Source organism: Hemicordylus capensis, chromosome 1, assembly GCF_027244095.1.
Source record: "Hemicordylus capensis ecotype Gifberg chromosome 1, rHemCap1.1.pri, whole genome shotgun sequence".
NCBI lineage: Eukaryota > Metazoa > Chordata > Lepidosauria > Squamata > Cordylidae > Hemicordylus > Hemicordylus capensis.
The window spans coordinates 435,405,704-435,430,368 of NC_069657.1; the positions used below are offsets into that span (position 1 = coordinate 435,405,704).

Here is a 24,665-nt window from a genome sequence, read left to right on the forward strand (position 1 = left end):
GAGGTCAAAAACAAGGCAAGGACCAGCAAAAGCAGTCTCTTTGATGGGACGGTCCATCCACCTCTGGAACCAACAACACCATTGAAACCAACAACACCACAGCAGAACGAACCCAAGGCCCACGACATCGGTCTTGTGCAGGTCGGCACATCCATCAAGCTGGCCAGCCACGCTCAAGCGTGGCACCATATAACATCAGACCAGTGGGTCTTGAAGATCATAAGGTCTGGCTATGTGATAGAGTTCAAGGCTTTGCCACCCTTTCAGGGAATAACGTATACCAGACCAACCCAGGTGCTGGTGAAAGAAGTACAAGTGTTGTTGGAAAAGCAAGCAATCGTACCAGTGAGGTGGATGGACAGGATGAGGGGGTTTTACTCCCGTTACTTTCAAATCCCCAAGAAGAATGGGGGATAAGAGCCATTATGGACTTGAGAGAGCTGAATATATATGTAGACACAAAGAAGTTCAGAATGATAACCCTGCAGAGCATCTTACACCTTCTAGTACAGGAAGAGTGGGCCATCACCCTGGACCTGAAGGACGCCTATTTTCATATAGGCATTCGTGAAGAACACCACAAATTCCTGCGGTTCACCGTAGGAAGTACAGCATACCAGTATGTGGTGTTGCCATTCGGCCTGTCCACAGCGCCACGGGTATTCACCAAAGTGATGGCGGCTGTGGTGGCTTACTTAAGGACCAAGGGTATAGTAATATATCCGTACTTAGACGATTGGCTGATGGTCAGCGATGAAAGAGAAGGGTTACTTTCGCAAGTCCAGTGTGTAATAGATCTTCTGAGAGACCTGGGAATTACGGTGAACTTGAAGAAATCCAGGTTGGAGCCCAGAAGGCGTGTAGATTATATAGGTGCAGTTTTGGACATGCAGGAGAAAAAGGCTTACCTGCTGGAGTCCAGATACCAGCAGATCAAGGAACTTATTCACCTGTTTCAACAACAACCGGAGCAAAGGGCTGTGTCAGTACAGAGGCTCCTGGGACTCATGGCTTCATGCAATACAACAGTTCACAACACTCGGCTGGTATCTGAAAAGAGTCGGTATCTGAAAAGCTTCCGCCCGAACCACGATAATCAGCACAAGTGGCTTACGCTCCCCAGTGCGGTGCTAGAATCCTTGCATTGGTGGACAATCCCGACCAACTTGCTGTCAGGGGTACCTTATCAACCGCTCACACCCACATGCAGTGTGACAACAGATGCCTCCCTGCAGGGTTGGGGTTTGCATTGTCTACACCATCAGATACAAGGACAATGTCGAGTCAGCAAGGGAAAAAGCACATAAACTATCTGGAGCTCCTTGCTGTATTTTTAGCCCTGAAGGCATTTCAGCCACTGCTACAAGGGAAGGTTGTGCAGATTCATCTAGACAACACCACGGCAATGGCATACCTAAACATGCAGGGAGTTTTGATGGCAATACACATCAAGGGAGTGGACAATATACAGGCAGATTGTCTCAGCAGGTCGCTGCTGTTCAGTCAGAAACACGAATGGGAGATAAATATGATCTATCTAAGGGCCCTCTTCGACGAGTGGGGATGGCCAACTGTAGATCTGTTTGCGACAGCTGCTAACGCAAAGTGTCCAGCGTTTTGCTCTCGTGCGGGTGTAGGCGAGAGATCACAAGGGGATGCTTTTCAATACAGGTGGACCAAGAGTCTGTTTTACCTGTTTCCACCACAACCACTGATATTGAAGGTCATTGTACAGATGCTCAGGGACGCCACGACGGGCATCCTGATAACGCCATGGTGGCCCAGACAACAGTGGTTCTCAGCGGTGCTGCATATGTCGAGAGGGGTCTACCACAGATTTCCCAACGTGCCAGATTTGTTGACTCAGAATGTCGGGGTGCTACGACATCCTCAAGTAGAGACTCTAAGACTGACAGCGTGGCGCATAGGTTACTAAAAAGAATACTGCTAAATAATAGAAAAAAGTCTACGCGCCTCAATTATAACAGCAAGTGGAGGCGTTTTAAACAATATGCCAAAGAGCATGGGTTTTTCCCAAGGAGGGCGAGTGTTACTCAGGTATTGTTGTATATGACAACTCTTAAGATGACGGGCTTGGCGAACACTTCTCTGAGGGTTCACTTGTCAGCGATCTCAGCAGAACATGGGGGTTGGGACAAGGCTACGGTGTTTTCTCACCCTGAATGCAAGAAATTCCTCAAGGGCCTGAATAATTTGTTTCCACCAATTCGACGCCCACAACAACAGTGGGATCTAACTTTGGTGCTGCGGGCAATGACTCGAGCCGTTCAAACCCATGGCCGCAGCTTCCTTACGTTCGCAAACCCTAAAAACCACCTTCTTGATCGCGATCACCACGGCCCGGAGGGTGAGTGAATTGGCTGCCCTCCGGATAGACCGGCCATTCATGCAAATTTATCCACATAAGGTCACGATACGATTGGATCCGAGATTTCGCCCCAAGGTGACAACGGATTTCCACATCAATGTAGACGTAATTCTTCCAACGTTTTTCCAAAACCCAGAGTCTAGTATAGAAAAGGATATGCATACTCTGGATGTGCGTAGAGCACTCTTGTACTACCTGGATGCCACAAGACGTTTGCGGCGCACTAAAAAGATGTTTGTCCTATACAGAAACCCTCTAAAGGAAAGCTGGTCTCACGGCAAAGATTGGCTCAATGGATTGTGCAAGCAATTTAGGTTAGCTTATACTGCTCAAGGAAAGATACCACCAGGGTCTGTTACTGCGCATGCCACAAGGGCCTACGCATCCTCAGCAGCGGACTTGGCGGGGGTTCTGATGCAGGATATCTGTAGAGCGGCGACCTGGTCGTCCAGCCAACCCTTCATATGGCATTATGCCTTAGACCTCCGACAATCAAAAGAAGGAGAGTTTGGGTGAGGCATACTGAAAAGGGTCCTGCCATGAATGCTACCCACCACCAGGGGTACAGCTGGCTAATCACCCAATGTTATGAATGCAACGGATCACTATCCAAATAAACAGGTTGCTTACCTGTAACTGATGATCTGGAAGAGATCTGTTGTATTCATAAGACCCGCCCAGACCTCCCCGCAATGAATGAGCAGGACAAGATCAAGTAGGGACGTCAAAGAGACAACTGATTGTCCACCAGAAACTGAAAGAGACACGCCCCAACTGCCAGAGATAAGGACAGCACGGCCTCGTGCATGGCAGTTGAGGGCAGAGCGAGGAGCTAGCTAATCGGTCCGAAAGGTCACTGCGCAGGCGCAGAACCCAATGTTATGAATACAACGGATTTCTTCCAGATCATCAGTTACAGGTAAGCAACCTGTTTTTGTGGTGGACAGCTCCTAAAAAGTGTCGACTCAATGTGCAACAGCTGCGAAGGCCAATTCCATGCTAGGGATCATTAGGAAGGGGATTGAAAATTAAAAGGCTAATATTATAATGCCCTTATACAAAAGTATGGTGTGGCCACACCTGGAGTACTGTGTACAATTCTGGTCACCACATCTTAAAAAAGGACATTGTAGAATTGGAAAAGGTGCAGAAGAGGGCAACCAAGATGATCAGGGGCCTAGAGGCCCTTTCTTATGAGGCAAGGCTACAACACCTGGGGATTTTTAGTTTAGAAAAAAGATGACTGAGGGGACATGATAGTGGTCTTTAAAATCATGCATGGAGTGGAGAAAATGGATAGAGAGAAATTCTTCTCCCTCTCCCATAACGCTAGAACCAGGGGTCATCCCATGAAATTGATTGCCATGAAATTTAGGACCAACAAACGGAAGTACCTTTTCAGACAACCTATAATCCACTTGTGGAATTCTCTGCCACAAGATGTAACAGCCAACAACCTGGATGGCTTTAAGAAGGATTTAGATTACTTCATGGAGGACAGGTCTATCAACGGCTATTAGTCGGAGGGCTATAGGCCACCTCTTGCCTCAGAGGCAGGATCCCTCTGAATACCAGTTGCAGGAGAGTAACAGCAGGAGAGAGGGCATGCCCTGCCCTTGCTCCCAATAGCATCTGGTGGGCCACTGTGCGAAACAGGAAGCTGGACTAGATGGTCCATGTTTGGGTGCAGTCTGCCTTATGGACATTTATAGGGGGCACTATCCTCAAAGCTAACGACAAGGCCTATGAATCTCAACATTACTTCAGAAGTTCCCAGTGAACTGAACTGAAGGGAGTGTTTTTTTTAGCAGACCAGCATATGCGTGTGTATGTGTGAGTGGGTCGCTGTGTTCTGTAATCGCTGTGACAGTACAAGCAAATTAGCTAATATCAATCTGATATGAGGCAGCTAACTAGTTTACATATGTCACCTTGAGTGTTAGGGATGTGCATGAACCTGTTCGGAGGCCTGTAAAAGTTCAGCCTTTTACAGGCCTCCAAACAGGTTCAAACAACCAGCAGTTTGGCCGGTTCGAAGGGAGGATACCTTTAAGGGCGGCGGAGGGTGCACTTACCACTCCTGCCGCATTTCCCCCGCCAGCGCTGCAAGTTAAAAGCATCTGGCAGGGCAGCAGTGTACCTCCCTGCTGCCCCATTCCCTTGTTGGACCGGAACTACCTGGTGCACATGTGCACATTGGTGTGTGCATCCGACACAACCACAACATGCAAGTGCATGCACAGGACGTGCACATGCGTGCCAGGTACTTCCGGTCTGATGAGGGAACAGGGCAGCAGGGAGGTACGCTGCCACCGCACTGGACCCTTTTAACTTGCAGCACCAGTGGGGGGAACTCAGCAGGAGGAGTAAGTGCACCCTCCTCCACCCTTAAAGGTATTCCCCCACACACACCTTCAAGCCACCACCACCCACATCCCTATTGAGTCTTCATTGCTTGCAAAAGTATCAAGCTCTAAATAAGTAATCTGTTCTCTCTTCAGCTTGAAGTACTTTCCTTGCAAGGAATTAAGTGTTTGATACTTATTGGTGAAACCCACCAAAATGCAAGTCAGAAGGTTTTTATCTGAGGGTCTGCCAGTGGCTGTAGCCATTTACATGTAATCAAAAGCCGAAAGACCGCTTATTTCAAAACACCGGACATCCTTCGAATCAACACAGTTGTGTGAATCTATCACGGCCATGTACACCTATGGCCTGTTGGCTGGATCTAGCCTAGGGAGAGGTCTTTGCTGGTGCCAGAGCCACATAAGTGGATGCCCAAGATGAGAAATGCCTGGCCCAGCCCACTGCTACTGGCCTTCTTCCCTTCACCTCCCACTCCCAGGTGTGCTCTGCTGCCTCCAGCTCACATCAGTCCATCGGACACAGGCTGGATAAAAAAGGTCTGTTGCTTTCTCTTCCTGCTCTCACACCTGTCTATTGGCAGGCAGGCAATGGGTGGATATGAGCAGGAGGGAGCAATCCAGGCAGGGGCAAAGAAGAAGGTAAGCCCATCTCCCCCACGAAGCAGAGGGCATTGCTGTGGGTGAGCAATGAGTACCCCCCACTCTCCAACAGGGCACAGCGGTTTGGTAGCATATGGACAATGATGATGCAGCTAAATCTGCCACAGTAGAGGCATTCTCAGCCACAGCAGACAAAGTCATGGTTGGCTTCAGCCCACCAGGACTCTTACTTTATTTGTTGAGCAATCCTGATCTACTATAATTAATAATTTCATTATAGGTGCTAGTGGCACAGCGGGGAAATGCTTGACTAACAAGCAGAAGGTTGCTGGTTCAAATCCCCGCTGGTATGTTTCCCAGACTATGGGAAACACCTATATCGGGCAGCAGCTATTAGATATGTGCACAGAACCGGTTTGGAGGCCCTTTATGGACCTCCAAACTGGTTCGAACTGCGGGCGGTTCGGCCAGTTTGACAGCGGGGTGTGTGTGCTGCTTTAAGGGTGGGGGAAGATGCACTTACACACACACACACACACACACACACACACCCCGCATTTCCCCTGCCGGCACTTGGTTCCTTAAACATCCCCCGGGGATGCAGTGTACCTCCCTGCTGCCCTCTTCACTACATTTACCGGAAATAACGGATGCGCCTGCATGCATCATGCGAGCACACCCAACGTGTGCGCTTGCCAGCACGTGCTCGGATATGTCACGCACAGGCGCATCCGCTACTTCCAGTAAACGTAGCGAAGGGGGCGGCAGGAAGGTATGTATGTTTAAGGAACAGAGCGCTAACGGGGGAAACGTGGTGGGGTGGGTGGGTAAGAGCTTCCTCCCCCTCAAAGCTGCAAACCCGCCCCGCCCCCACCGTCGAACCAGCCTCTGCCTGTTCCGTGCACATCCCTAGCAGCGATATAGGAAGATGCTGAAAGACATCATCTCATACTGCATGGGAGGAGGCAATGGTATACCCCTCCTGTATTCTACCAAAAGAAAACCACAGGGCTCTGTGGGTGCCAGGAGTCAAAATCGACTTGATGGCACACTTTACATTGCAGGTAAGTATTTGTGCATTGTACTGCTTAGAGCACCTATTGCCCAGCATTCAAGACAAGAAAGGAAAATATATATACAAACAAAAAACCAGTATGTTGGGAAAACAAGACATTGAGTAAGTTACCAGGGGTGTAACGAGGCTGGAGTGGGCCCAGAGACAAAATTTTAAAATGGGCCCCTCGCTGATACATACACACTCACTTCACATGTGACTTGCGTCTGGGAGGGCCCCTCGAGGCGAGGTGGCCCCCAGGCAGCTGCCTCCCCTTGCCTAATGGTAGTTACACCCCTGTAAGTTATATTGTTTTCAATGTTTCCAGCATGTTTAAATTAAATTCCTCACTTCTTGGCTTTAACACAATTCCACTTCTGAAATCCTCAGTGATATTATTTGAATTCCACTCAAAGCAAGCTCCGAAAGGCCAAGATTGCAATTGAGTTTGATCTCTAATCAAAAGAAAACAAAGTCAAATGCCTAGTTTTGAATGTGGGTGGGGGGTGGGGGCTCACACTGGCAAAAAGATAACCTCCTACCTGCATCTATGCAAAACACCTGAATAATCCCAACTCTGTAACAAGGTGAGATTTCCACTGTACAGGTCTCACTAGATCTTCACACATGCCCTTCCAACACTTAAAAGGAAGAACTTTCCACTGAAAACAAATTTCCATACACAATGGTTTCACAGTAGGGATGTGCCCAAAACGTTTCGGAGGCCATTGTAAAGGCCTCCGAAACGTTTCGGCGCTGGGGCAGGATTCGGTGCTTCGGCACCGGTGGAGGTAGCACTTTAAGGGCAGGGGAGAGCACCCCACCACCGCCGCGTTTCCCCTGCCGGCGCTCTTCAAAGTCCAAGCCCCTCGGGGCGGCAGCGTTCTTCCCTGATGCCCCGTTCCCCCCGTCGGCCAGAAGTGGCCGGAAGTTGCGCGTGCACACGACGGGCGCATGTGTGCACGCCCTTAAAGTGCTACCCCTGCCGGTGCCGAAGAGTCTTTGGGCACATCCCTATTTCACAGTAGTAATTAATACTGTATGCAAGGGACCTGTTGCTGAATTCCAACAAAGGTTTACTTACCTTGAAATGCACCACTTCCATACAAAGACAATTGCAGGGGTGGGTAGAAATGGGAATGTAGCTGTTGTAGGTATTTTGCACTTACAAGAGCACCAATTAGACATTTTTTAAAAGTTGTGCTGAACAGTAAACTTGTTCAGGTATTTTAAACTGTACAGTTGCCTTATGTACTTCAGAAGAGTGTATTCTATAATTTTGTAATGGTTGATACTTTCTTTGAATTCTAATATTTTATTTTGGATGTTTTAACTTGCAAATTCTCACAACTTGATTATTTTTTAAAAAAAGGAACTGTTCCAGAACACCAAGGGTGAAAAAAACCAACAACCAAAAACATGAATGTTTATTTTCATATAAAAGTACAGTACATTAGCACAACTCTTTCAGCTATCGTTGATATTCTGTGCAAAAAGCCTGTAATCTAGAAACACAGCTCCATCTTGAATGTGGAGCTGGCAGAAGGTTAAAAAGTGTGTATGTGTGTTTGTTTTGCCACACACATGGAAACCAGCAAGCATTACATAGCTTTGCAAGTGACCCATAGTGCCATAGCGTCTTTCCAGTGCTCAAGAACCACGTCTGTCACTGCTGATCTGCAAGAAAGCCTTGTATCAACCTTTGGACTCTAGACAAAATTATTTCATTGGAACTCCTGCAGTCATCTGGTCCATACGGCGGATCAATAGTTAACACATCCGCAACACACAGTATGGTTTGGGACTCTCCTTGCTCTTTTACAGGGATATGGTTTTTCTCCAGCCAATTCTTCAAGCTGTTCTTTTTTCTCTCCAGCTCTTCTTGGCTATAAGTTTGGCTTTCTCCAGGAACAAAAAGTTGTGCAAGCTTTTCTTTCATCTCATCATCTGCTTCAGTTACTATTTCAATATCCTGTACTGCATGCCCCAAGATGGCTGAAATTGACACCTTTCCATTCCCATGGGGATTTGCTAAAAGAATGCTATCAAGAATAAGGATGCAAAATTAGATAAACAGAAAGAATTACAAAAAAGGAGATTACGTACTAAACACTTTCAAAATGGTACTACGTGATCTGATCACTTGTTTGCACTATGACCAGGTAGACCAAGGTTCAAATCCCCACTCAACTCGTTAGGTAACTTTAGGCTAGTCAGTAGTATTCCCTAGGCCTAACCTACCTCACAAGGTTGTTGTGAGAACAGCAGGAAAGGTGAAGAGCCATGTACCAAAAAACAGATAAAATGGTAATGCTATTTTGCAAGACTATACAAGTTATTTTTAAAGCATCAATCCCTCTCCCCCACCAGAAGTCTTTATACATGATGGGTGGAGAATTGGTGACAGATTAATCTAAAAGGAGAGCCTGATGTAGTGTAGTGGCTTAGAGACTAAGTTGCAAACCAGGAAGTCCTCAGTCTGAATCTCACCTTTGCCACCAATTCATTAGGTGGCCTTAGGCAAGCCCCTACCTCTCAGCTTCCATTCCCCAGCTACAATCCGGGAGAACAATGCTCACTTGCCTTACACAGTTGTTGTAAGAACACCACATGTTAAGTGCTTTGAACATCAAAAGCACTATACAAATGCTAAATATTTAAAATATTTCAACCACTACAAGTCAGATAAATACTATGAACCTGTTGCACTAATGGTCTTTACGCAATTCCTTTGTATAGGACTTCCTCCCATTATCTCACATTTTCAGGCACTCCAATATGCAGTTTCACAAATATGTAGAACAGAGATGCTATTTGGAAGTAAGCCTCCAAGTCAGTTCTGTAGTGTCCCAGGGACGTAACAAGGCTGGAGTGGGCCCAGAGACAGAATTGTAAAATGGGCCCCTCGCTGATACACACAAGGAGGGAGGCAGGGAGGGAGGGTCGAGAGACAGAGAAAGAGAGAGAGATACTAGCCAGGTCGAAGGAAGAAATACGAAGGATCATAATGAAGGAAGCTCTGCGGGTGTTGGGGAGCCATGTGACTTGCCTCTGGGGGACCCCACAAGGCGTGGGGGCCCCCAGGCAGCTGCCTCCCCTTGCCTAATAGTAGTTACGCCCCTGTAGTGTCCATACATACAGGTCCATTAAGATTCAATTCGATTTCCCCACATAAATCTAGAGGCACAATTCAGCCTCTGTAATAACTCAAGAGGCATAAAAGGGATTTGGTGTGTGTGTGAGGGGTGAGAATTAGAACAGCAGTCCTGCTGGATTAGACCAGAAGTCCATCTAGTACAGCATCCTGCTTCCCCCAGTGGATAACAGAGCCCACACGCAGGGCTCAAAAGAAATGCTCCTTCCATTGTTATTCATTTTTTTAAAATGATATAAGTAAATCAAATCTTGGTCTTGTAGCCCCACCATGCCCATTCTATACCACCCCTCCATTTTTGGCTAAGCCCCTTTTTAAAAGAGCTCCCCTACAAGAAAAATGCCAATGCATATATATGAGTGCCTTTCCCACACAACTGAACAACTGCAGCCTGTAGCCCCACAGGAGCAGACAGGGGCATAACTCTAATAGGGCAAGGGGAGACAGTTGTCTGGGGGCCCACTGCCTTGGGGGGCCACCAGAGGCAAGTCACATGACTGACTCCTCCAGCCACACACCCGCCCGGGCTTCCTTCCTTCAGTTGTATTCGTCCTCCGAAATTGATGCGAGTGATAAGACCTGGAGCAACCAGAACAGCATGTCTTTCTCTAGTACCATTAAATGACTTGCATCGTCCACAATTTACAAACCTTTTAAAAAATAATTTAGGATGATGTTCTATTGTGGCACATAAGATATATATATATATATATCCATAATAAATTTTACTATGCTTTTTGTTACCACTATTTAGCCTCATTTAAGATTTTAAAATCTTGTCTCTGGGCCCACTCCAACCTTGCTATGCCCCTGGGAGCAGAGCTTGCTTTCAGGGCACATATGCAAGCCTGAGGCCATCACCTCTTTCTCTTGAGAGAAATTAAGCAAGGCTCCTATTCCCTCAGCAACATTCTGAGGAACTTTTAGAGCTCACAGACAGCAGTACTCTCAGACTACGGCTAAACCTTGTGTCAGTACCTGACTATACCAGCTCACTTAAAGCAATGGCATATCTTAAAACTAATATTCTGAACCTTTCCCCTCTACTTGTTCAGCTGTTCGCCTTACAAAATATCAAAGCAAAGGGCTCAGCTCAATCCTAACTCCAGGTAGTCTGTTAAGCACACATTTTAGATCTCTCGCGCTCTCATTCCTTACACGCAGGTTAAACTGCAACTTACTTGGCAGACACTGGGTCAACTGTCAAAACCCATCCTGTGTACGTGTGTTTCTCTGCAGCTAAAACTTTGACTTCTTTATTCATGTAAGTCAGCCATTCCAAAGGCGTCTTCCTCTGCCACTCATTCATCTCTCTTCTTAGCCAATGCAAAAAAGCAAAATATATTTACACATCAGCAAAAGGGAACAAAAAACCTGTTCTTGTTTCAAGTGAGGACAATGTTCCCAAGTTCTGCAGAGTAGTCAGAAATAAGAGTATTATCTAAGCCACTGGGGACAGGTTTTTTTCTAGATGAAAGAATGGGCAGACTTCACTCCTAAACCATGAAAAGTGTACTTTATTTTTAAGCAGCTTGCTTAGTATTTTTAGTTACAACCCCCCACAAAAAAGGTCTGCCCAAAATAAATCTAAGTAAAACAACCAAATTAACTATTAAATTGAGTAACTACAAAAAGGGATGATTTTTAAAATATTTATTTAATGTTTAGGTTTTTCCATTTATTTTATTTTATGAAAAACTGGAATATTACTAAAAAAAAATTAAACACTTATATGAGGCAAATTCAGCTGATGAAGCTGTCCTTATTTTTCATGGCCATACAGCTTTCATTCATATTGTGAGGACACAGTTACCTCCCTGAAGCTGTAATAAGCAACAAGAAAGAAAAAAGATCTTGAATTCATATTCCGAATTCTCCATGAGGCGCTTTGGAGGATTATAAATAGGTTCATATACTGTTGGGGCCTAGTTTCAGTGGTGGTGACTTTTTCCACATGCCATATCTGCTTTTATGGAGAGTGAAATTAAATAAGTGAGTTCTCCACGCTCAGAGAAACACACCAGATGGGGTGGTTCAGACATAACACAGAATTAAATCTGTCTTCCCAGAATGTTCCCTAGCCGCAGGAGTGCATATTTCCCCCTTGCTTTCACGCAAAAGGAAAAGAATTTTTTTACATCCGATCCTGGCTGAGAACAAGCCTGGCTTAAAACATCCAAACAGAGCAATCCTGGCTTATTCTAGCCAGAATTTCAAAATAAGTCAGGATCTAAAGCTAGGAACTCATATCTACATAGTACCTTTTCATAGAGAAGGCTTCTCTATGGAAAGGTACTTTGGCATCCTTTCGGTCTATTTAATTAGTTTATTGTGATAGATATATAGGCACATGCAATAAAAGACTCTAGAAGTCCCATACTGTAGAATGCTGTTAGCAGTTCCTGGGTCTGAAGTTTACAGAACCATGCACATTTACTTGGGAGTAAGTTTCAGTCAACACAGTAGGAGTTAATTTCAAGTAAACAGGGGCAGGAGCACAATGCATGCCTTGAACAACTAACTTTGTTCTCAGTGGCCGGATCATCAACATGATACATGATGAAGTGTATAACTGATGAACTGAAGCTGAGAGATTCCTCCCTAGAGCTTTTTGCAAAAAAAATCACTAACATAGTCAACACAATGAGGTCATTCACACAGTCAAAAATTATGTGTAAGCAAGAGGAAAACCTGGGTAGCTTTTCCTCCTACCTTGCTTCCTCACAATCATTTCTACCAAGGTTTTCCTCCCAACTTGCTTCCACACAACTGAAAACTGGGAGTGCACACAGCTCTCAAAACTTGTGAATTACCTCAATATGTTGTTACCTGTCCTGACAAAGGCAATTCTTTGAGGGCTGGGAGTGAGGTTCATCTTATTTTATTTAGGGCCTTAGGACCCAGGTTTGCTTCTTTCTTTCTTAAGGAATAATGTTGCTCAAACTATCAAGATAAATATCAAGAAAGATATCGAAATAGATTTTTTTTTCTTATTTCCAATTCAATTTGCACAGAATTCTTAAAAGAGCAGAACACAGATCTAGGAGGAAAACTACTACAATAGCAGAAAATTGCACTGCATACCTCTTATGTGAAAAACACCTTCAGGCTGAAATCCTACGCACATTTACTAAGCCTCTCTGAATAAGTTTGGACTTACTTTCCCGTTAACAATTTCAAACACCTACTTCGGGGACAGCTGGTGGGAGTGGGGGCGAGTTTTGTTAGGAAAAATGAGAGAGGAGAAAGAATTTACTTTCATTAAAAACCGCGTGGCGAGAGAATTGGTCCTTCTTCCAGTTCAAAGCGCGCACGCCCCTTTGGCACCTGGCACGTATTTTGCATGCAAATCTAGTCTGACCCTCTTTCTCCTGCCAAACGTGCATTCAGGAATGCTCGCACAACAGGATAAGGCTAACTTTTTAATCCGATGTACCTTTTAACAAATCTGCATTAGAGACTCAGAAAGTTCAAAAAGGACTTTTAGGACCACATCTTATCATCTACTCGGCCAATTAGTTACCTTTTGTACTCGAGGATATCGTTTCTACTCACGAGAAACATCTTTTTGAACGTTTCAAAAAAACATTCTCATCATCACTGACTAGTATGGAATGGGGGTGTGTAGAAGGATATTTATAAGGGTGCAGTCGTCTTGTATACGCAACTATTTCATCCACAAACCTATCCAAATCCTAGAACGCCAGCTGCAATTCCCACCATCTTGCTTCGACGTTATTATCGCCCGTGAAAAGTAGCAAAGACTAGAGTCAGAGAGAGTCACACTTACCACTGAAGCTTTTACAACTCTTTCCACCGGTGGCAAAGGGGAGTCACGCACTATTGAAATTGAAAAACAATAAAGTGATCGAGGTCGTGCTTCCGATCCGGAGTCAGGAGCAGGTCCTCAGACTAGAACAGTATTTAACTAACGGGCTGGAAACAAGGCTGTCCTGCTGAGACCGTCATTTGTTGGATCCAGAATGCATTGGGTTGTAGTTCCCCTTTCCTCTACTCTCCAGCTGGGGTGATCTCCGGAAGGACTTGCTCAGCAGCGTCCCTTTATCTCTACGGAGTGTGTTAGGCAATGCCCCTTCTTAAGAATACTGTGCCGCGGTGCCGCCCAGGAGGAGGCTCGTAGCATCTCTTGCCTCTTTCAGAGGGGCAAGCTCGGAAGCTTTTGCGCTACTGCTGCAGCAAATGATACTGCGGGGCTGGGGGAGGGAGGCGGGAGGTAAACGCCACAACTACACAAATCACAACGTTGTGCCTGTAAAGAACTTCTCTGCGATCACCGGTGTCCGTGTCCCGGCGGGTTGCCAACCCTCCAGGATTGGTCTAGAGGCCTCAATCTCCAGTTAACTACTGAAGGCAATCCTGGAGATGTTAGTGGCTTGATACTGTGAAAAAATATGGGATGGGGGAAAATCTGGAATTGTTGCAGTCAGAACCCGCAACTAGGGTTGCCAACATTTCATTGTCAGAATGAGGGGCACAAGTTGGGGTGGGAGGGCTAATTGTGGGGAGCGCTGGGAGGTGTATGCAGTGGTAATCGAGAGCCTGAGTATTATTGAGGTATATGCAATTGAATTATAAGCTATTGAATAAATAAGGGACAAATGCTGTCCCTATAGCGAGAGAGAGCTAGCGTGGTGTAGTGGTTAGAGTGCTGGACAAGGAGCGGGGAGACCCGAATTCAAACCATTCAGCCATGATACTAGCTGGGTGACTGGGCCAGTCCCTTCTCTCAACCTAACCTACTTCACAAGGTTGTTGTGAGGAGAAACTCAAGTATGTAGCACACCGCTCTGGGAAGAGCGGGATATAAATGTAAAACAAACAAACCACATTTCAATGAGGGACAGTTGGCAACCCCCTACCGGCAACCCTGGGGGGGGGAGGTGTAAAAGAGGGTGCTTGCCTGCCCTTCATTAAAAAAAATTACATTTACTGATTTTTGTGCAAGTATTCATAATATCGAGGCTCTAAGTCACTCTATATTAATAACAAAGCCCGGGAAGCGGGCGACGCTGCCTTCCTAGTCTCTGCTCCGCGTTCTGGAAATCCTGCCAGCCGCCCCTGCTGCAGTCTCTGGTGCCCGAAGCTGTTGCCCAGGACCATCGCCCTCGGGAGCGGCTTTTCTGGGGGCTCGTCTGGCGAGCTGGACGTGTGGTAGCAAGCATGACTTGTCCCCTTAGCTAAGAAGGGTCCACCCTGGTTGCATATTAATAGGAGACTTGGTGTGTGAGCACTAATCTGGGAAGAGCAGAAGGTTTCAAGTTCCTTCCCTGGCATCTCCAAGATAGGGCTGAGATTCCTTCCTGCAACCTTGGAGAAGCCGCTGCCAGTCTGTGAAGACAATACTGAGCTAGATAGACCAATGGTCTGACTCAGTATATGGCAGCTTCGTATGTTCCTACCCTGAGGGAGAGGGGAAATGGCTTCTGTTTGCTCTGTTAGGGACTCCAGCCAGCCACGGGCAGGGTCGAGCGCTGCTGGCGGATCTATTGAGAAAGCTTGCTGGGCTCAAATTTCCCTTCAGCACGAATAAGATGCCCTCTGTTGTAAGAGCAGCTAGCCAAGCTTACCCTCCAGCAAGTGGGGGGAGGCACTAAAATGGAGCCGGGCTCACTGGGCCTTCCCTCTGCCCGCCCCCGATTCTTTCAGCTCAAATGTAACCATGGAAACTGAAGCGCTCCGCTTCCCGCCTCGCAGGCCAGCGGATAATTGTGCGCATGCGTCACAACGGCGCGTTCTATATAAGGCAGCAAGCCCGCATGCGCACGGATTGACGGTTGGATTTTTTTTTTAACAGGCAAAGATGTCGCGGTATGGCCGTTATGGCGGAGGTGAGCGAGGCGAGGCGGATGGCCGGGGTGGGAAGGCGCGCGGTTGACACCCTGCTCTACCTTGCCCTCGTGTTTATGGATGCCTGAGAACTGTGGCCGCGCTTGTGACGGGCCCGAAGGAGAAGCTATAGAGGCGGTTGCTGCCTGAGCCGCCGCCATTTTGCCCATGCATGATCGCCGGCCGCGCTGTGCAGAGGAAGAGGAGGAGGGGGCGGCGCCGCTGAGCGGAGCCAGGAGATTCTGGTGAGGGGGCCGGGTGGGCTCCCGGGTCAGGCATGGAGGGCCCTGATGAGGATCGTTTTCTCTCTCCTGTTTCTCTCCCACCCTGGGAGCTGGCAGCTCCGGCCGCTGCGCGGGCAAAATGGAGGCGGCGCCAAAGATGGCGGCGCCCAGTCTTGTGCCGTGCGCGTTCGGAGAACAACGAAGGGGGCGGATGGCCACCCCCGAATGCGGGAGGGTGGGCTGCCTTGTGTTGGGGTGTGTGTGTGTGTGTGTGTGTGTGTGTGTAAGGAGACTGTATCGCGCACGCGCGAAAGGGAACGCGAGCGACGCTGTGCCGCGCCTTCGCGTCCAGTAGTTGTTCGGGCCAAGTGGGTGGAGTAAGTGGGTGCCTGGCATGGGCGGGGTTTGGGCCTGCTGCTTCCGCTACACGCTTCTTCCTGGGCCTTGGCGCGCTTTCTAGGAGGCATGGTGGTGCACTGATTCACTTTTTAGCTTTGGTCAGTTTTGATAAGAGATAAGCATGTTGTTGTGCTTATCATCCTGGATGAACTGTTTTAAAAAGCCAAAAGGAAACACTAATTTAAACAATTTAAGTCAAGTTTCCCATTGGTACTTCACATATTGCTTAATGGTGCAGGATTATCACTCGAGCATTTACAACATCTTGGAATGTAAGTTATAAAGTTTTGTAGCCAATAATGCCTTTCCATCCTTTCCCAACCCACTGTTTCTCTACTCCGCTTCATTTCTTATATTGTCTCAGTCTTAATAGCTCTACATTGGCCCAGTTCCACCACAGAAACATCCTACATCCAGCCTCTTGTCTTTGCACATGAAAAACATGCTTAAAAACACAAACTGAAAACCCAGAAATTTCCAAAAGCAAGAGTTGATAGTTGCTGGGCAGACTGAAATGAGTGCCCATGTGTGTGATAGTGATTCTGATTTAATTTTAACCATGTTAAAAGTAACTGTAACTGGCCCTATCCACCCCCAGCACAGTACTTCCAGTGACTGTAGCTGGGGTCTACCTTATGTTTCTTTTTAGATTGTGAGTCCTTTGGGGACAGGGTTCCATCTTATTTGTTTGTTATTTCTCTATGTAAACTTCCCTGAGCCATTTTTGGAAGGGCAGTATAGAAATATTATTATTATGTTGTTGTCTTTTACATGACAGTTGGAAACTTTGTATTTTATTTATATTTCTTAAACATCTGAGTGAGTAAGACAAGGGAATTGTGTGTTTGTTTCACTTATTACATCTGTTCCATATTTGTTCCATCATTTTTTATTTAACATACCACCCATTATTCACATTTCTGGGTACATAAGAACAGCCCTGTTGGATCGGGCCCAAGGCCCATCTAGTCCAGCATCCTGTTTCGCACAGTGGCCCACCAGATACCGCTGGAAGCAACAGGCAGGAGTTGACGGCATGCCCTCTCTCCTGCTGTTACTTCCCCTCAACTGGTACTCAGAGACATCCTGCTTTTGAGGCTGGAGGTGGCCTCTAGCCCTCCAACTAGTAGCCAGTGATAGACCTCTTCTCCATGAAGTTATCCAAACCCTTCTTAAAGCCATCCAGGTTGTTGTCTGTCACCATATCTTGTGGCAGAGAATTCCACAAGTTGATTATGCATTGTGTGAAAAAGTATTTCCATTTGTTGGTCCTAGATTTCCTGGCAATCAATTTCATGGGATGACCCTTGGTTCTAGTGTCATGGGAGAGGGAGAAGAATTTCTCTCTATCCACTTTCTCCACACCATGCATGATTTTATAGACCTCTATCATGTCTCCCCGCAGTCATCTTTTTTCTAAACTAAAAAGCCCCAGGTGTTGTAGCCTTGCCTCATAAGAAAGGTGCTCTAGTAGTTTACAGTAAAACACAATTAAAACATTCAAACAATTTAAAACTTAAAACAGTGTTAAAACCTGAGTTTAATTAAAAGTCTAGGTGAACAAATGTGTCTTAAACGCCTTTTCCACTTATTTACAGTATTTAATATATTTATAGACCAGCCAAAATGGAATTAAATGCCCATGGAATTAATGTCTGGATACATAGGTATCCAAGGTCAGTGTACATCCAGGCCCGACTTAGTCTAGACCTGCTTATTTCAGTAAGGTGGCTGTACTTATATTCTAGGTGCAACATAACAGTTGGCGGTATAGCACTCTTCCAGTTTAGTAAATTGTTTCCTTTATTTTTTAGAAACCAAAGTGTATGTTGGCAATTTGGGCACTGGTGCTGGTAAAGGAGAGCTTGAGAGAGCTTTCAGCTATTATGGACCGTTACGTACAGTGTGGATTGCGCGAAACCCTCCAGGATTTGCATTTGTTGAGTTTGAAGATCCAAGAGATGCTGAAGATGCAGTTCGTGGTCTAGATGGAAAGTACGTGCAAATACTAATCACATTTTTCTAGTTGGAGTACTGATGGGATTCAATTGATCTTTTAAGTGGATTATTGTGTATTCAAACATTTTTCAATTGTAGGGTTATCTGTGGCTCCAGGGTTAGAGTGGAACTCTCCACTGGTATGCCCCGTCGGTCTCGTTATGACAGACCTCCAGCACGGCGGCCATTTGATCCAAATGATAGATGTTATGAATGTGGCGAGAAAGGTCATTATGCTTATGACTGTCATCGCTACAGTCGTCGCAGAAGAAGCAGGTACGTATGGATAGAAGTAGACTTTTTCAAGAGTTAATTATAGTTTTTGTTAGCAAAGAAGAAAATGATGCACCTTTTTTTTTAAAGATAAATGTTGTGAATTTTATGGGTGTATTACAATTGTTTATATTATGTATTAAAATGTTAATATATTAATAATCAACCTGGTCAAAACCTTTCAGGTTTCTTCGTTTGAGTCAGTCGCCTTGATTCAGAATGTCACGAGCCTTAAGATATCATGCTGAGGCGCCTTGCAAATCCGACAATTAAGATCCTCCTAGACCTTGAGGTGATCAGCATAAGAGGCCAGATCCCCTCGAGCCATCTACACCTAGCTTCACCTTATTCTTTAAAGGGCAGAAAATTTGAGACGGTGACCGCCTTAACAGTAAATTTGGCTTTCAATTGGGGCCCCCCTCCGGTTTAAAAAGAGGAACACCAGATTGACCACATTCCCACCTAGAAAAATCTTCTTGCGTCAATCAAGCCTCACCTGGCTCATTTGGCTGTCAGTTTGATCGTCGTTAGATTGAAGAAAACACCTAGATGCAGCGATCGGCTATAGATACTTCTAGATCGTCTAGATCTGCTAGACCTTGGGCCAAAGAGGGTCGACCTGCAAACTTGCAAGGTTTATTTTAAATACACATTACAGTGTTTTATATTATTATGTAATTCTAAAATGTAATGCAGTTTTTAACATCTTTTTTAGGTAGTAAAAATACTCAAGACAAATAGGCCCTGAATTTTTCCAACTGACAGACACTAATTTTTAGTTATCTGAATATTTTGGTTTCGGCAAAGGCTCATGTGTTTGCTGTTAAGCTTGTAGTCTAATACTTGTCTTCTCTAACCTAAAACTAGGTCACGGTCTCGATCTCATTCAAGGTCTAGAGGAAGGAGATATTCTCGCTCACGTAGCCGAAGTCGTGGCAGAAGGTGAGCATCTAAATTGAAGCAGGTGGCACTACACTTGTGTAGCAAGCAGAGTGACATTAACAACTTTTTTCTTTCTAGATCCAGGTCTGTCTCAGCTCGCAGATCTAGATCACTTTCTCCTCGTAGATCCAGGTCTGTTTCGCCACGCAGATCTCGTTCAGGTTCTTTAAAGAGATCAAGGTAATTAGGTTAATACATCTAATGCTTATTTATAGAGTTGGTGAAGTATGATAAACTGGCTAAATACCTGTGGTATTTCTGTGTCAACATATAATAGTCGTCTTAAAAGTTCACTCTGAAGCTTTCTCTAGAGTGAACAGAGTTGAAAACTCTGTACAGTTATGTGATTTCATGTTTACAGCTTTATATGCTAACTCTACTCAATGAGCTAACAAGATTACGAAAGTTCTGTAGTATAACTGGCCTATGTGGAATTAAATGCTGCCTTCTAAACCCTAGGTCTCGATCTAGATCCAGATCAAGATCTCGATCCATCTCACGGCCCAGAAGCAGGTAAACTGTCTTGCATGTGATTCACTTTTAGGGGTCTAGCCGTAAAAGTACCAGCATTACAAAATGTCTCGCTTAATAGAATTCAGCTTTTATTTCCTGAATTTCAGGAAAATTGGCGTGTATGTGTGTACGCACGTGCATATGTGCGCACTACACATTTAGATTAGAACATAATTTTATGTTTGGGTGCTGCTACTACTGCAGCTCTTGAGTATTGGTGCAGAAGTCTCTTATTGCAAGACGTAGCCTGCTTTTTCATACTTTCAGGTCAAAGTAGATGAAAATAACTGTAGTTAGTAATGGCTGAGTAGTATTTATGCTAATGTAACTGTTGCTATTTTAACAGCCGCTCTAAATCGAGATCACCATCACTAAAGAGAAGGTAAGTTGAACCTCTGCTAAAAGTCATATGTTGCATTATCATATGCAGGTGACTGAAACAGCAATAACTTGTAGTCTTAGTTCATACTCACATATGTTTATGCTGAATTTTAAGGACTGTAACACTTAATTAGAGCTGTGGAGAGTATTGAACATTTAATTACCTGTTTTACAGAAGATATATATAACCCCCTGAGTGGGACAGTCCCCTGATACTTGCATAAGTAAAAACACAGAAACCTGGCATATTCTTGGGGAGAAGTAACAGCTACCTACCCTTCTTGAAGTTGTATGGCCACCTTAGCAAAAGAAAGTGTCTTAAGTTGACCCCCACATTAAGCCAGAGTCCAGTACTACTGGGGGGGGGGCGGTTTGTAGATGAATTAACAATGAGCACATTGCCTGGTGATGTTAATGGATAATAAATGTAAATGGCTCAAAGTTAAACTGAGAAGTCTTGTAGTTATGACTGAAGCCTTCAATAAATCTTGTGAGCAACTGACATGTTGCAGTACCGTGACTCTCTAGACAAGCTAGCTGTTACCTAGTAGTAGCAGAATAAAATGTCTGAATTTTGTTTTACTCAGATGAGTACATGTGTTTAAAGCATTTTCTTGATTTAATCTTCAGTCTTGCTTTTCAGTTTTGATATGAGCCATTTATATCCATTCTCCATTAACTCAGGGTAAGTATTCTTCTCTGGAAGTATTCAAAAAGCTTGGTAATACCTTCCTGTGGGAAAGGGGGTGCATGCAAGCTCTTAAGTTTGCTTCAGAATTAACATTTAAAAGCTTGTAGCCTCCACTTCACTTTCATCTAACAGCCTCTTTAAAGCGGCATCCAAATAATATGATGCTCTCTTGATAATTTGTTAAATTACTAATGGTATTCTAGTTAAGTGTAGGTAGCATGGGTCTCCTAGTAAGAATATTAATCCATTAACCTCATCAATGCTTTTTACTAATTTAGCACTTGGGTGAACTCTAGTGACTTTTATTTCTCTTCCTCCTTGTCTGTAGTCGTTCACCATCAGGAAGCCCTCGAAGGAGTGTGAGCCCTGAAAGAATGGATTAGAATTACAAAGAACATGTTAGGAAGAGTTTTGTTTACGTTATTTTAAGGGATTTCTTTGGTGTTTGACAAATGTATGGATTTAGTTGATCAAAAACCTTTCTAAGACTAACGCAGCAAAGATCTTGATCTTTTAATAAAAGCTGCTGCAGTAGACTAGTGCACAATTTCGAGTATGTAATAACATCCTGTGATCTGAAGAGTGGGTCTTTTTATGGGCACATTAAATAAAATGTGTATTTCTAACTTTGCTGTAATGCTATTTGCCTCTGTTAATATTTCAAGTGCATGTAAAAGCCACCAGTTACAAACAGCTGCTTTAGTGTTGTACCCAAATACTGTGCAAGGATGTTGGCTTACAATCACTGGCTACCATTAGCCTACATCAAGTTTAAGTGTAATTTATTTTTAATCTGGTGCTTCAGACATCTTGGACTAATGACTTCCATGGGTGTGTAATGGAAGTTGCTTGTCTGAATACCAACTGTATATAAAAGGATCTGATTTGTTAACTTCTAAAATCTCATGTCACTGTGGGCATAACCTGATTACATGGTAGAGATGGCTGTCTTGGCTTCCCTTCTGGCATTGTGAAACAGTTCAGGCCCTGGGCTCTTCCCATTTCCTTGTTCCCTAGAACATAAGTGAAGTAGATTCCACATCTATTTGAAGGTGGAGTCTCCCTGACTTGGTTTCTATCTCAGTCTTAGGTTCACTTATTCATTCTTTCTGAATGGAAGATAACTGCAACTTTGAGGCCTGCTCTCATCTTTAACCTGTGACTGAAACTGCATCTAAGCAGGTTCCTAGTATAAAGATAGTTGTGAAGGGAAAACATGGTTGTATGAATCAAAATGACAAAACTTCTCTGTATGCTATTGTAAGTACTTCTTACAGTTACCAATGATCTACCAATACATTGCACAAGGCCAAGTCCAGTCACCTCATAACTTAACATTAGCTGTATAGTACACAATAGAAAATATATAGTACCTATGCTTCAAGTAAAAAAGTTGAAAGCCAACTTCAAGCATCATGTTGTGCTTAACACTTGACTTCTCTGGAATGCCCACTCCAGACAATTCCATACAGCTGCCTCCTAAAATCCACTGGAAAATGTAATAAACCTAAGGTTAGGCCCAGAGTTAGATATCCTATCTGCTGTCTACGTACGTGTGTGTGTCTGTAGATGGAGTCGAGTGAACTGAAAGCAACTCTTTAGTAACCCCTTCAGCTAGATAACTAACCAGTTTTTGCTTTAAACTGTCTTGACTTCTGGATTTATTTACATAAGACTAAATGAATATGTTTTGTTTCTGGTAAATAAAATTGTTTGCCATTTTCTAATCAAGCACAGTTGCTTAACACACTTAATTGGCTCAGTTCATCTCAATTTCCAAGTTATTCAATGCTATATTCAGTTTTCACTAGTTTGCACACTAGCAAATCTAGCTGTTTTGAATGACATCCATTCATTGTGTATAGCTGAGGGAGAAAATACAAGCACTGATGAGTCTGTTTATTGCCTGGGCTTTAGAAGCATACTCTTGACTTCAACTCCCAGTAATACTACACATAGTCCACTCTAATGGCTTCCTTTTATCATAAAGCCCTGCTACTCTTTTATGCTTTTAGTTAAGTCATTGATTAACTATTCTTTCACTAAGCAGTTTAGAACAATAGGGACTACCCATAAAGGCAGAACCTTGTGTGACAGTAGGAGATTCTAGTGCTAGACAAGAGCTATTTAGCTGCATTGCTTATAGAACAATCTCCATGCATTTCTTCCTCATCCCCACTACCATGCATCAGATCTTTACCTTTTTAAAGACAATACAAGTGGAGTTTTATTAAAGGTAATGTACAGACCAGCATAACAGATTTTGCCCATGGTAAGAATACATCTGTCAAACAGCATTAATAACTTTATTTCAAACATACAGCTTATCAAAGCAATTTACATGAGGATTCCAGGTCCCAAAAAGTCTGCCACTTCAACAGTCAACAGCCAATAACAGGGATACTACGCTGCTGTGACAGCTAGCCTTCTGTTAAATATGAGAGCCCCCAGTTTTAAGTATCACCTCTGCAATCTTCATTTGTACTTTTGCAATGCAAATCATGGACAGTGGCTTACCTAAGACAGAGACAAAAGCTGCACATTTAAGCCTGCTGCAGATGCATCTTTCAACCATAATGAAGTACAGTGTGCAAATTTCCTCCATGCTATGGATGTTAATAGTGTTTCAATGTATTAAAGAGGCAGCTTAAAATAAGCAATTTGAATAGAGGAAAGAGGCACATGAGTTCACTAAAACAAGAGTTTAGTTGTGAATCAGATAAAACAACTTGAATACTCATGTTTTTGAGGGAAGGAGTACATGTAATGATCGTCAAGGTATATGTGCAATTTAGAATCTGATCACTTTCTTATACAGATCTCTCTTAAGATACAATGAACTTGAAGCAAGTTGTGTTCTGGTATTCCTCTCCTGGGTGTAGCAGGGCATCTGGGAAATGGCTCTGTAAGATGAAAAAATAAAAACCAACCTCAAAAATAGACACTAGGAAAATAGTTCCTATTTAGAGAACTTCTTGCAAGAAGAGTTTGATGGTTTTGCCTACCTGATAAAAGTACATATTTTTCAATCTACATAAGAAACATGAGCATTTTGAAGACTAAGGCTTGCCTAAGGTCACTTAAGTTCACAGCTGATGGAGAACTGAACTGGGACTTCTCGGCTCACAAATATCCTCTGTGCCACACCAGCAGCTAGGAGGAGGTCTGGATCCTACGTTTTGTGTGTGTACATAATATATTCACAGAAATTGCATGGTTCAAGCTTCCTGAGGTTATTTATTTCATTAAAAATGTTTCTATCTTGCTCCTTCACACTTGTTTGGGGCAGCTTGCAAAAGTGGAGTAATGGAAATTAAACGGATAAGTTAGGCAATGTCTAAAATTAAAAGGAAAAGTTAGACATTGCCTAACATCCTTTTAATGAGGAAAGGTACTCAAAGTAGTGCCATTGAAATTAAAAGGACAAGTTAGATAATGCCTAACATCCTTTAACAAACAGCAAGATAAGATTAAAAGCAAAACTAGAAACCCAATTGAAATCTTTAAAAGGAGGCTTTTCAAATTCATTTTTAAAACTAATCGGAGGGAGACTGACGGAACACTCCTGGCAGGGCATTCCAAAAGGCAGATGGCTTTTATTGAAAAGGCCTGTTCCTGGCCGAACAGGCCAACTATCTGTGTCGGTTGATAGGGCTGAGAGCAGGGCCTGAGAAGACTATCTGAACAAAAGAAGTCCAATAAATACCCCAGTTCCAAGCTGTGTAGGGCTTTGAAGGTCAAACCCAGCACTTTGAATCTAATCCAGAAGAAAACTGACAACCAGTGAAGCTGCTGCAGGATAGGTATAATATTTGTGAAGCTACTAGCACCCAC

General features: G+C 44.2%; 3 protein-coding genes across 13 annotated transcripts in view; 1 reads left to right on the forward strand and 2 right to left on the reverse strand.

Moving 5' to 3' along the window:
- Positions 1-7,804: 7,804 nt before the first annotated feature.
- GEMIN6 (gem nuclear organelle associated protein 6) lies at positions 7,805-15,252 on the reverse strand. Of its 7 annotated transcripts, none has more exons than XM_053243299.1 (4): positions 15,152-15,252; positions 13,354-13,403; positions 10,745-10,879; positions 7,805-8,451 (listed from the first exon to the last, which is right to left on the reverse strand). In XM_053243299.1, the coding sequence occupies exons 3-4, from the start codon at positions 10,870-10,872 to the stop codon at positions 8,076-8,078; spliced, it is 504 nt and encodes a 167-aa protein (XP_053099274.1). In that variant the 5' UTR covers positions 10,873-10,879; positions 13,354-13,403; positions 15,152-15,252; the 3' UTR covers positions 7,805-8,075. The 7 variants fall into 7 exon arrangements, with proteins under 7 accessions (XP_053099274.1, XP_053099285.1, XP_053099265.1 ...); XM_053243310.1 differs by having other exon boundaries at positions 10,745-10,876; positions 15,152-15,239; XM_053243290.1 differs by lacking the exon at positions 15,152-15,252 and having other exon boundaries at positions 10,745-10,876; positions 13,354-13,987.
- An 8-nt stretch (positions 15,253-15,260) lies between these two features.
- SRSF7 (serine and arginine rich splicing factor 7) lies at positions 15,261-22,562 on the forward strand. Of its 3 annotated transcripts, none has more exons than XM_053243257.1 (9): positions 15,261-15,412; positions 17,848-18,028; positions 18,131-18,307; positions 19,172-19,246; positions 19,325-19,426; positions 19,706-19,759; positions 20,106-20,141; positions 20,771-20,825; positions 21,160-22,562. In XM_053243257.1, the coding sequence occupies exons 1-8, from the start codon at positions 15,385-15,387 to the stop codon at positions 20,787-20,789; spliced, it is 672 nt and encodes a 223-aa protein (XP_053099232.1). In that variant the 5' UTR covers positions 15,261-15,384; the 3' UTR covers positions 20,790-20,825; positions 21,160-22,562. The 3 variants fall into 3 exon arrangements, with proteins under 3 accessions (XP_053099232.1, XP_053099216.1, XP_053099227.1); XM_053243241.1 differs by having other exon boundaries at positions 20,784-20,825; XM_053243252.1 differs by lacking the exon at positions 20,771-20,825.
- Positions 22,563-23,123: 561 nt separating this feature from the next.
- The window catches only part of GALM (galactose mutarotase), a 43,324-nt gene continuing 41,782 nt past the window's right edge, over positions 23,124-24,665 (reverse strand). For all 3 annotated transcript variants that reach the window (XM_053243228.1, XM_053243224.1, XM_053243214.1), the window contains exon 7: positions 23,124-23,734. In XM_053243228.1, the coding sequence (XP_053099203.1) occupies positions 23,657-23,734 (78 nt within the window). In that variant the 3' untranslated portion in view covers positions 23,124-23,656. The remainder of the gene's footprint in view (positions 23,735-24,665) is intronic.